The sequence below is a fragment of the Quercus lobata genome, chromosome 2 (assembly GCF_001633185.2).
Source record: "Quercus lobata isolate SW786 chromosome 2, ValleyOak3.0 Primary Assembly, whole genome shotgun sequence".
NCBI lineage: Eukaryota > Viridiplantae > Streptophyta > Magnoliopsida > Fagales > Fagaceae > Quercus > Quercus lobata.
This window is the reverse complement of record NC_044905.1, coordinates 27087898-27100631: the sequence shown is the minus strand read 5'-3', so window position 1 is coordinate 27100631 and position 12734 is coordinate 27087898. Positions and strand designations below refer to the sequence as shown.

The window sequence follows — 12734 nt, the reverse complement described above, 5'->3', positions numbered from 1 at the left end:
TTTTCTTCATCCAACAAAGTTTCTTCAATTTCCTTCTTCATTTTCTGTCCCTCTTAATCATATCTACAGTCGCTTGTGGGAATCACGAGCCACTCTTCATGATTACGGTCTGGTTAACAAGAAGCATAAAAATGAGGTAAATAAACAAGATGGTTTTTGTTTTATTAAGAGAGTACAATAGATTTGTCAAAGATGAAGAGTGTAAGAGAGAATGTAAACCTTGGTTGTGGTTGAACTGAATTCCTAATGCATATAATACAAGGTTAAGGGAGAATTTAAAGTATAAAAAGTTGGTTATATTGTATAGGAAAAAATTGAACAAACGCACACAAAGAGGCCCACCACAAGGATTTAAAATTAACAAGCCAAGCCCAATAAACTAAGCTTTGCTCGCCTTGCATGCTGGTTGGCTCCACTTCATTCAAGCTACACTTTCCATTTCATTGTGTCTTCGAAAAGACAGCACTCCCACAGGTTGCACATCTTCATTGATTTATTTGACTCAGAAAACATTTTAGATTAAAGTATCTAGAAAAAAACATATCTTCCACAAAATATCTAAAAGAAAAAGGTAAAACTTTAAATAAATAAAAAAGTATCTAAAAGAAAAGGTAAAACTTTTATTAAAAAAAAAGGTATACCAGCTAAAGCTTTAGAGGTTATTTTTTTTTTAATTTTTTTTTTCATAACAGCTAAATATCAACTGTCATAAAGAATAATTGAAAGTAAAGGATTTGTCTTCCCATTCAGGTCTAATGTCATCCATTCATTAAGGAATATGAATACTGTAGCATACATCATAGCAGATTAACATTAAACACTTGTAAGATGTTGTTCAAGTCCAAAAAACAATTTGAGTTGTTATTTTTTCCACAATGGCTAAACCATTACATGCACCAAATTCGATTAATGTTATTCACACAAGCTGGAGCCATTCCCAGAACTTGCAAATCAAGTCATTCTTCATACATATTACAGTTAACTAGTTACATCATCACAAGATATTAACTCTGGCCTCTGCGACAAACTTGTCACCATTAAACTAAAAACTAATGGTGTTGCAGTTCAAGTTCAACTCCCATCTTCTTTTACAGCCTCCCATCTTGTCACTAATAAAAACTCCAAAAGTTTGTCACCTCTCCAAGATCCTGAAGGAACAAACTTTACAAGATGAGGTTTCAGCCAGATTTTTGTCTGACATAGACTGGACAGTGTTGAGACATGCATGACTTATGAAACTCCTTGTATAAATTTGAGGCCGTCATCTTAAAATAGATGACCCATGCCCAAATGTAAGCTATGACATCTTTAAACAAACCGCTTATACAATTCGCACATACAAGTGCAGTATTTGTAGTTTTGGCATTCAAAAACAAGCGCCAGTGCTTGCCGCAATACAAACTCCCACAATCAAATAGCTTTCCCGACATCTTGTTTTTCTGCCCAAGCTCTTCTAGCACCTGACAGAGCAAAAAAAAGGGTCACATTACAAAATGAGAAAAAGGTCAAGAGTAAGGAAAAGTACCCACCTTAGTTTTTGATTGATTTGCATCCATCCATCCCATCAAATTTCCTGCTTAAAGCATGAGTTTTATATTTCAGGGCACATATTGTGGCTTCAGCCTCAAGCCATAAGTTCCTATACACTAAAGCTTGTGGATGCACCTCTTCCTCAATCTGATGGTTTTCTCTCATTCCCTTTGTAACAACCTGCAACTTGGCAAAGATTTGGTTTCACTGCAAGCTGATTATAAACACTAAGGCTCCCCTCCCCTTTTTCACAAATGAGAGAGAGAGAGAGAGAGAGAGAGAGAGAGAGAGTACAGAGGAATACATCAAGCCCCAATTTAATAATTCTCAGCATAATGACAACCAAACCTGGATGATATCATTGCCCTTCTCAGTGCCTACATCACTGTTTGAACAAAATGAATTCAGGCCTCCCTCATTGAACATGGTATAATAACTCTTTGGCCCCTCACGGAAATTCTGATTGCCAGACTCATGTGGAACAGCCATTGTCTTTGTCCATGCTAGTTTAAGTTCCATGCTGGAGTGCTGAAAAGGATATTATTCAGGTTCTTATAACCCAACAAATGTGTGTTTGTGTGCATATGAATAACTTCCCCCCCCTCCTCTCTCTAGCATTAGTAATAACAGAAATGATGATGATGATAATATTCATTTCTTTTGATCATGTTGAGTCAGAAATCTATCCGCTAATCAAAACTAGCATATCTTTGGAAACAACAGCTAAACCACAAAAAAGAAAAGAAAAAAAGAAAAGAAAGTTTTAGTCCTCAAAGAATGAAACAAATCAAATCTGCTGGTATAATTCTGATGAATCATGCTAATACAATTCCAAAATGCATAAAATGCACATTCAATAAGAATCTTCTTACATGCCAGAGAAATTTAGTAAGAAAGTGTACTTCTAGTGTAGAACTAAAAGCATGAAAGGGCTAAGTCTCATTCTAGCTAGGCAAAAACCCTTAAATCCATAAGGGACTCTTTGAATCCACAAGAAAGAACTTTGGAATCCACTAGAAACAAGGAAAATCTCCATTTTATTGAAATGTGGATTGTTTTTTTTGTTTATAGGCTTGCAGGTCAATTTAAGGGCTCCAGAAAACTTATTTTACAAGTAAAAAATTACTAAACAAATCCTAAATAAATACAATACCATACAAGGGCCCTTAACTAGGAAACCCCTTAAACAACTAAAAATAAGGACATAAATCTCTAAAATCTAAAATTTAGAAAATATATAAAAATATAAAAAATAAAAATAAAAATAACAAATGATAAAAATAGACCCGTGTTCTATCGTACATCAACTTTAAAGGAAGGCAAGGTTCATTCTTGTTGTCTGATTCACCCACAACATTCTTCAAAAAAGATCACAACAATCAATCAAACCAACACACACACCTGCCATACCTTGCAGTGTTCTGTTGTTTTATAAGGATAGGAAGGAATGCCTGTTTGAGTTGTTTCAGGCATTGGTGTCTTTTGTCCAACCCTATTTGTGGTAAACAGATAAAGATTGTTGATTATATGCTGAATTATGTCACGGTCATGCTCATTCAATGAATGTAAACTATTTGAACAATTGTGTACAAGCAACTCTGACAGATCCTGCATGGCATTAATCACTATCTGAACATCTATTTTAGGAGGTGTAGACAAAGACTTAGATACTTCCTGATGTGTTTCAGTTACATCAGTATGAAGAGCAACTTGGGAAGATGGTGGACTGAGGACATGTTCATTTGCAAGAACAGGCACCACTGTTGAATCACTATGCACATCATCTTTGATTCCTTGAGAAGAGTCTTCAACATTTGCCCCAGTGACAAGCCTTCCATTATATGTACAGTCTTTCACAAGAGATGGCAGAACCATGTGAGCAGAATCGAGCAAAGCACTAGTTCTTGAGTTATTGAGCAGAGTAAATTCCTTTTTTGCTTCATAGATGTCATCAGAGCATTGAGTGTCAATTCCACCGCTTGATTCATAAGGATGTGATCCCACTTTGGCATAATCCATATTTCTATGTTGTCTTGGTGATACATAAACAGTTGAAGTTTCACCCTTCTGGAAAGATAAGAAATCACTACTACCACATTCATTTTCATGGCAGTCTAGGCTTCCTTTAACATTACTAGGGAAAAAATGAGGTGCCAGAGGATTTAAACTGTAACTTGTTTCTAGCTCCTTTTCAAGACGTTGTGAACTCAGAGACCCAGAAACACTGAATGGAGATCGACAAGAAGCCAGGGTACCTTTCCAACAGGGTGAATCCAAATCAGAGTCATTCTCATCCAGCACCTTAGAAGAACTTTCAACAGTAACACCAGCTTTTATCACATGAGGTTGCAGAATCGAATCATCAGGGATATTGGTAGAAGTAGTTTGTATCTCAGATGTTGCTGTGAGTAAGGAATCCACACCATTAACAACGATAGGCTTGTTACTTTTTTGTTCATTACCTTTTTCTATCAAGCTTTTATCTTGGTAGACCTCTTTGCATTTGGCATTCAGCAGGACATGCGGCTTGTTTAGGTTTAATGGAGTACAACCAGTAGAATTCTCATTGTTGTTGAGTGCATTAAAGCCCACAGAATCCGCATTCACTGACAGAATGGGATTAAAGGGTGAAACAGTTCTGCTAGTGTATGGTGATCCAAAGGATTGAGCTGGCAATGGATTTGTTTTTGGTAGAGAAAAAGTATGTTCAGATGAGGAAGAATCAAGTCGTGGGAAGGATCCCTTGTATGATGCAGCATTCAACTTAGAACTGCTCGATGTCACTACTGGCATTGTACATGACTGCTGACCTTCAGGAATATTTTGGAGTGTTGCAGTAGAGCACAAATCTGACGATGTTGAAAACTTAAAAGAGACGGGCCTAGAACTTTGCTCAGGAAAAAAATCAGCATTTACTTGCTCTGTGCCAATAGATTTGATTTGATTATCTCCTCCTAAGATCATACCAGTTAATTTTCCATGAATATTGCCAGAAGTTTCACCACAATGCTTCAACCCTTCAGCAGCATGCTTTCCTGCACAAAAACATCTCATAAATGCAAGTCTTATTGTGGCTCTCACAATCAAAAAATATAGTTATCATTTTTGAGTACTCTTTGTGTATTGTTTTTCCTTCCTATCATCGAGTTCTCCGGTTCAAAATGAAGCATCACATCGCAAGGCTTTCAAGAAACTCACATTTAAACTTACAGTCAAACAAAATTTTTAATCATGTAGAAGAAGAAAAGCGCATGATGTCTAACATATTAAAATTTCATAATGCATTGATCTCCAGGGATACAAATTATATTGAAATGATTTTATTTTTCTAATAGAATTATTGAACATGACCATTAAAGGCAACTCTTCCAGGAATCTCCATATACAAGTAGCGATATAGTCCATAGCTTTCTTTTTTCATTCCAATGCTAACAAATATTCATCTATGGAAAGTTTTTAGGAAATACTGTGTTTTTCCAGGTCTCTCCAATGTACGTGTCATTTTTCTAGTAATTTCTAACTTTCAGAAAGATATAAGTCAAAATGAAGGCGTATTATTGTATATACATATTTAACATAATGAAAAACTAATTGTCCCTTCAGATCGTAAGACCTAGTTCTAGGTGTTTATGACCTGCTTTCTTTCTATTCCATCTTCTGGTACATAAATCTAAAGACAGAGTTTTCCTCCAAGCCAGTTGGGAGGAATCTCCTCCAACCAATTATGTGGAAATTTATAAAACCATTCAAGCATATTAAATCACATAACTCATTAAATAGCTCAGAAGTACATGTGGATGGTCTCTTGAATTGCCACATTGTGGATTGGAGGAATTTTCCTCCAAACCTGTTTGTAGGCAAACCGTACCCTAAATGATCTAGTACCATGAACATTATTTTTTCTTGGTATTTACTCTCACCTAATTCTACTAGCCTACCTTCTAATTGCACGTGTTCATAAAGCAAGGACCCCACAAGTGAAATGGTCGTGCTACTTGGTTCAAATACAAGCAAGATAGAAGTAGAAGTATAAAAAATATTCTCATATAAGAGATGCAGAGTCTGAGAATTAAAGCTATACAATCAACATGGGTACGCATTCCAAAACTTTATAAGAAAAGCATTTATTAATCAAATAGAAACAGATGTTGTACTGAAGCTACAATACAGAAAAATTAAAATTGTTATTTGCATCAGTAACATACCAACTAAAGAAAATGATTTAATATTAAATGAATAAAAAGACTACAGACCTTAACTTTTCAAGACACCACTAAGTTAGGTACATTAAGGCAGAATACAGCAACTAAAAACCATGAATCTTCAAAGCATTATCAAAATACAATATTATAGAGTTCAGATATAAGAATAAGAATCAGAAAGTCTAATACAAATCACATGCAATATTGCTATGAAACTCTCCAAGTAAAAGAAAGATACCTTGCTTTAGCAGCAAGCTCTGACAGGCCATTGAATCTTCCTTCCAAAAGAAAGTCCCTTTATGATCACTTGTCTTGTCCTGTTCCGTATTAAATGGCAAATCAAGATCATCGGCCCTTTGGCCAACATGGATCAAACCTGATAAATTCTGGTTGTAACTAGGCATGGAAAATTCGGTTAATGGCATTGCATCAAAGTCTGACTCATAGGGTACAGCAGACTCAATATTTCCTTGCAATGCCAATGATGAGTGCTGTGGATAATAAGATTGGGCATCAAAATCACAACCTGGGGTATAATCATAAGGGAAAGCTGGGGGACACATATCAGACTGATGGCCATAAAATCCATAAGCATCCAGGGGCACATTGTGCATGGAATCTCCTTCCAAATTGAGATCAGAAACGGAACCCAGAAAGGAAAAGGAAAGGTCAGAACTTTGAGAATCGCCTAGTGAAGGTGAAGAAGGTTGCTGGCATGAGTTAGCCAACAAATTCAAAGTGGTTTGGGGATTGAAGGGCTGAGCTAAAGGTGACAAACGGGATGACAAAGTCAAAGACAAGCCTCTATCTCCCTGACCCTCCATTTTTGTTTCAGAAGCTGAAAACAAAACCAACCCAGTTGATCATAAACAAAAATCTAACATAACCACAGACCTAAACTCAAGCTCAATAAAAGAAAATTTGTCAAAATTGGTTCTTTACAGCAGCAAACAAGTTTAAAAAGAACCAAAGTCCTTTTTCTTATCTTTTGTGTGTCCAAAGAACTGGGATTCATTGCACGGCATATAACAAACACAGTACTCAACATAATTTAAAAAAAAAAAAAAAATCAAATAGCACTAACATATAATCATCATCAATAATGGTGTAAAATCCAATAATTATAGTAACAATCATATGTGATATATGCATATGTCAAAACTCAAAAGAGTGAAATGAGATAAGAGAGAAGGAAGATATTTTTCTGAACATACCAAGCAAAGATAAGAATGACAACTTTACAAGTAAAGTGTTTGCTCCAAATTTTAAGGTTTTAGTTTGAAGTGGCTCTTCCTCTACCTTTGATGCTTTGAGTTTGAGGTTTTAAACTCTTTGTTCAAAGTCTGGACAAACTAGAGTTTTAGTAAAGAAGAGGAACCAACAACACGTTTTTTATTTATTTATTTATTTTTTTAGGTTTCTCAAAAAAAAAAAAAAAAAAAAAAATCACGTTTTTTCTTTTTTGCATCCGTACCCTTTCTTCTTTGTTTCTTTCTATTAGGGGACCCTCTACATTTTGTGTATATATTTGTACTCTATATAAAAAAAAAAGGACAGTCATGCTTATATTTCTTAATTAAATTCGTACATTAGATTTAATTATTCCTGAAAAATATAATACCTTTTATATTACATTGGTCAATATAGCTATGAGTTTGAATCTAATTAAGAAATTTAAAGATATAATATTTAAAAAATTGTATCTAAATTTTTTGTTATCAGATTTTTTTTCAATAGAGAAGCAAATTGGAATGCTTGATTTCCTATTTCATCTTGTTGAATTTTCAGAATATTTAAATATATTTTTTTCACTAATTTCAATTGATGTGCCTTTGGCATTAGTGAGGTATTGTTTATATATATATATATATATATATATATAGAAAATGAGGTATTGTTAAAAAAGAAAGGTGATGGGAAATCGTGATAGTGCTAAAAGGAAGATAAAACAAGTGTTTACAATTTAGTGATAAATTATAACAAGTGTTTATAATTTAAAACTTTTCATTTTACTCACATAAGATTACTTTTGTTATACAGTCATTATTTATTTTTTATTTTTTGCAAAATAAAATTCTAAACTGAATAGTAAAATAAGTTGGCAAAAATAATTTTTGACAAACACACACTTAATCTAAAGATAAATGAGAAAATTAATTCCTCTTTTGTCTACCAAGTTACATTTCCCAACTTTTTCCTTGGGCTTACATTGCGGTTTCATTTATGAGAGTTTTTTCTTCTTCCTTTGAAATAAATATTTTAGTAGACCCATATATAAAATCCAAAAGAGTGTCACCAAGTATCACCTCAAAACACTAAATCACTAATAGATTTAAAAAAAAAAAAAAATCGGTAGGATTCAGATAAGATCAATTATTCAAGGATTAATAAAATTTATCAATCTATCTATCTGGAAACCACAATTCAAACTTTAAATTTATATTTGTAAAATCAAATTAAGCTCTAAAATCTGTATCCTTAATATAAATAGAAATGAATAGAAAAAAATAAAGAATTTAAGGAGAATTATAGTGGAGAGACAGTGAGCCACGTAGTAACGTGGCCTGTAATAATATTAAAAAAAAAAAAAAAAAATCAAGTGGTAATGGTGAGTAAATTGTTGTGTTTGAAAGGACTATGAAACAAAGAAATAAGACAAGAATTCGGAAACATTCACTATTCATTTGTAATATAAGAATTTAAAGGGGTCCACACTCCACAAACTGATTAATTAACAGATGATTAAAGTCCATACAATCCTATTGTATTGTATATGGTTACCCTTTTTTAATGCTGAGTGCATATTATATGATAATACTAATTCCTTTTCAATGAGAATCCAACGGTGTAGATTCTACACCATTCTGCTTCCTTTTAGTCCTCCTTGCCTTCTCAACGAAGTTTCCAACTAGGACAAAATTGAACCCACCAAAAAAAGAGAGAGAAAATAATAAGTAAAAGTAACCTGAGAGTGAGACTGAGAACTTGACAGATTCTTTGTACGAAGGTACCATGATTTTTCTTTTTCCTTTTTCCTTTGTTTCTATTTTCATTTGGCATGGAAAATTCATAACATTCTCATTTTTATTTATTTATTTATTTTGGTGAACATAACATTTACATTCTCTTCCTCTAAAATATGGAGCTGTGTACCCGTTAATTCCAATGTTTACACTCGGATTATTTAAGAATGTGAAACTTCTTTGTCCTCTTTTCTGCTGAATATAACAAAGTCTCTTCTTTAATTTTCTTTTATTATTATTTTTTGTTTAAATAGAAGCTTGTTTATCTATCTATAATATTTATAAAACTAAGCCCTTGTTTGAATTTCCCTAAACTAAATTAATAAATCCCAGTTTTGTTAACTCATAACTCAAAATCGATGGAGCCCACGGGTAGCATGCTTGTTTGGATGAATTTCCAAACCATTAACTCAATGATAATATCTCATAATTTTGAGTGATGAGTGAGCAATTTTGGAAATACGGTGAGACTATTTTTAAGTTAAGAGTTTTGAGTTATCAGTGGCAGTTCTGTAAATTTCCAGCAAACACAAGTCCCACTGCAGGCTTTTGTGGAGAGAATGGAGAAAGAAGCTGATGAGATTTTGTGGGAAGGGCATGAAGAAGAGAGAGGTATTACACACGGGTAGTTTGTTGCCGTTGTAGTGCTTTTGCAATGCAATCAATGCTATATGTGACTCATTGAGTGATAGAAAGGTGGGTTTTTGAATTTGAGATAATTGTGAAAATTTTCAGCCAAACAAGCATAAGAGTGAGTTATGGGTTTTATTGAGATAGAGTTGTGAGATATTGGGATATGAGATTGAGTGAGGAGATTTGAGTAATGAGTGTTGGGATATGAATGAGTGACAAACCAAACAAGGTCTAATACTCTCTCTCTCTCTCTCTCTCTCTCTCTCTATATATATATATATATATTTTAAAGCAATACTCAAGAGTCAAAAGCTTTTAAATGGAAGCTAATTTATTTATATATAATACACATTTACATATATAACAAAGTCTCATAAGAAAATCCGTTATGTATAAAATTATTATTTGACCTCATAATATTTTGCTAAACAAATTTTGGCTATAATTCCACTTAATATCTTTTTATTTAAAGTGAATTTTAACAAATTTACTAATATATTACATTTTCTTTTGATATCCTTCATACTTGTAAATTTTCCATAAAATCAAATATTATTAATTATGTTATCAATCAAATGTTTAAATTTTAAGTTTTCGTAATATAAAATTATGCATAAAAAATAAGTTTATGGATTGAATAGTAAATAACATTTTATTGGCACACGAAATTTGACATGTGTGTTAAGAACATAAATAACATGTAATTCAACAGTTAGATTTTCAAAATATATAGTTATGTTAATTTTTTTTAGTGAAAATTGTAGACATTGTAGCAAAATTTTGTCCTATTTTACTACATAAACTTTTAAGGGTCTTACAATTTTACCAAATAAGTTAAAAACACAATAAAGTTTCACACCATTCCTAAACTAATCTATTGTCTCACACTTGAGCCCATCACAATTTGCAGTTTAATTTTCTTTAATGACCCATGTGTGAGGCGATAAACTAATTTAGGAATGTGGTGAAATTATTGCAAATTTTTGTTGTAATTATTAGGTCTACCAAGAGAACCAATAAAATGATGTCACTTATGCAAATGTATGAGTCGGCTTCCTAATTAATTAGCACAATAAAAAAAAAATCAATAGGTGATGTCACATTTACATAAATGACAATGTTTTATTATTTAGAAAGATCAAGAATGATTACCTCAGCAGTCCTTTGGTGGACCTAATAATTTTTCACCTAGAGGGATATTGATTTTACATGTTTTAGATTTTATTCTATATTTAAACATTCCATTAGAATATTGTCACAATTAAAATAAAATATTTTTAGTAACTATCATAATTATCCATTAGTAATTATTATAAAATCAAAATTTATATTTATACAAAAGTAAACAAGACAATTAATAGCTGCTGTAGTTATCAAATTTTATAACTAAAAATAATAGAAAGAAAAAAAATTCATATTTTATTTAAATTTTTTGCACAATTTATTGAGTACAAAAAGAAAAAGGCATAGGCATGGTAATTATATATCTTACAAAAATAGGTATCACAAAATTAAAAAAACTCAGTACACACGAAAGAATGTCTTCGACTATGAGGATTATTACCTTTATTACTTTAAGAAAAATGTCAATGGATGCCGTTAGGGTAATAGTTAATAATCTATTTAAAGAAAGTTTTTATGGAGAAAAAAAAAAAAATATTTTAACAATTTTTTTATTTTCCATAAAAAATAGTGTCAAAATTTTCTTAAAATAAATTATTGACTTTTACCCTAACCCGTCCGTATGGCCATTCCTTTAATAGCCCAGGAACATAATTTAGATTTCCCTTTCTTTTCCTTTATTACTTCTTATTTTGCCTCCCAGGCCAGGCCCACCACACGGTGTTTAATAAAATCTTTCGATCTTAAAGTAGGTTTTTCTCAAGCCCATTAGTTGGGCCCAATCCGAATACCAACCTGACTACTCGAGTTAAAACTTAAAAGGAATCGAGTTTTGCAAACTTTTGTTGTTGTTGTTGTTGTTGTTGGGAATCGAGTTTTGTAGCTTGATACTAAATGCTACCACACATTTCTTAAGGATTTTTATATTATGGATTATCCATTAGTTCTTGTGTCTTGGCTCTATATATGTGATGCACTTATGCACCTATATAAACTTAACAAATTTTGACACCATTTTTCTTTAGGTTGCGTTTATTAGTTTTGCAAGGTATAACAAGGTTTTTTTGAAAATATTTTCATTCTTTATAGGTGTTTGGAGCAACATTAAATTCTGGTCAAACTAAAGATGTTTATGAGGACACCCAAAAAAAAAAAAAAAGTTGTAAAATAATTTAGTTTCAAACAAAATAGATCAAAACCACCATTGCAACAACCCATCGACCAACCCCATCCTTGGCAACTGATCATTGACCTACCTCAACCCTTGAAAACTGACCCATCCTCATCTCACTATCAGTCTATTACTACCCATCAAACCCAAGCACTTTCTATCTTTCTCAAAACCCCACTTCCCTCTCCCAACTAGATCTTTTATTATGCCAGTGTAAATTTGTGATTGAATTATATTACTTATACATGAAACAACCATTGATATACCTTGATTTAAAAAAAAAAAAAAAAAAAAACTTCTACTATGTCTACTTACAATAAAGCTTACAAGTTTTAACCTCTCACACTTTGATTAGGTCTTCCTCTCTCATTGATTTGCAACAAAAATTTACTAGGAATTATTTTTTGAAAAAAAAAAACCGTTTATTTCGTAATTTATTTCATAAGTCTTGACCATGTGATTTTTAATTCCCTTTTTAAGTCCATTGTTTATTTTCTATCACTCTTGGGTTGAATTAATCATTTGTTGATAAAAGAAATGATCTAAATAATACTTATATGGCCGACCTGCATATGAATAACGTGTTGCTTGGGTACGTACTTATTGCTAGTTATTAGTATATAGATTGGAATGAATTGGAAGTTTCAGATTTTTGTTGGCCAACACTTAGTTTGAGGTAATGCAGAGAGCTGGGTAGCTCAGTAACATTATCCGGTGTTTTTAATAGAAACTTCCAAGAGTTGAACCCCGTCCATTATTTAAAATATATCAAAAAATTAATTTGAGGTGAGAAGTGATGAAGGCAATTGATGATAATGCCTCTACTACCTTATATATAAGTGTGGATATCTGACACATTCATATTGAGTATTTGATCATACAAATACAATTAATTAATTAATTTTTTTTTTGGAATTTACATTTACATGTTTTAGAAGGAAACATCAAATAGCACAAGTTATATATAACTTGGGAAAACATCAACTATATAGTTACAAATCGAAATTGGGAAAACCTTCTTCATCTTCTTCTTTTTTATTTATTTTATGAATG

The 12734-nt window shown here is 32.3% G+C and overlaps 1 protein-coding gene across 4 annotated transcripts; it reads right to left on the bottom strand.

Moving 5' to 3' along the window:
- Positions 1-880: 880 nt before the first annotated feature.
- LOC115975147 lies at positions 881-7089 on the bottom strand. Of its 4 annotated transcripts, none has more exons than XM_031095827.1 (6): positions 6947-7089; positions 5971-6570; positions 2932-4565; positions 1879-2058; positions 1530-1710; positions 881-1460 (listed from the first exon to the last, which is right to left on the bottom strand). In XM_031095827.1, exons 2-5 carry the CDS (start codon positions 6554-6556, stop codon positions 1531-1533), a joined length of 2580 nt encoding a protein of 859 aa, XP_030951687.1. In that variant the 5' UTR covers positions 6557-6570; positions 6947-7089; the 3' UTR covers positions 881-1460; position 1530. The 4 variants fall into 4 exon arrangements, with proteins under 4 accessions (XP_030951687.1, XP_030951688.1, XP_030951689.1 ...); XM_031095828.1 differs by having other exon boundaries at positions 2941-4565; XM_031095829.1 differs by lacking the exons at positions 881-1460; positions 1530-1710 and having other exon boundaries at positions 1936-2050.
- Positions 7090-12734: the final 5645 nt, after the last annotated feature.

Coding starts and splice junctions, on each gene's coding strand:
- LOC115975147 (XM_031095827.1), bottom strand. CDS start 6,556: ATGGAGGGTCAGGGAGATAGAGGCTTGTCTTTGACTTTGTCATCCCGT. Junction 2,059..2,931: donor AACACTGCAAGGTATGGCAG/GTGTGTGTGTTG, acceptor TATCCTTTTCAG/CACTCCAGCATGGAACTTAA. Junction 1,711..1,878: donor AGGGCAATGATATCATCCAG/GTTTGGTTGTCA, acceptor GCCAAGTTGCAG/GTTGTTACAAAGGGAATGAG.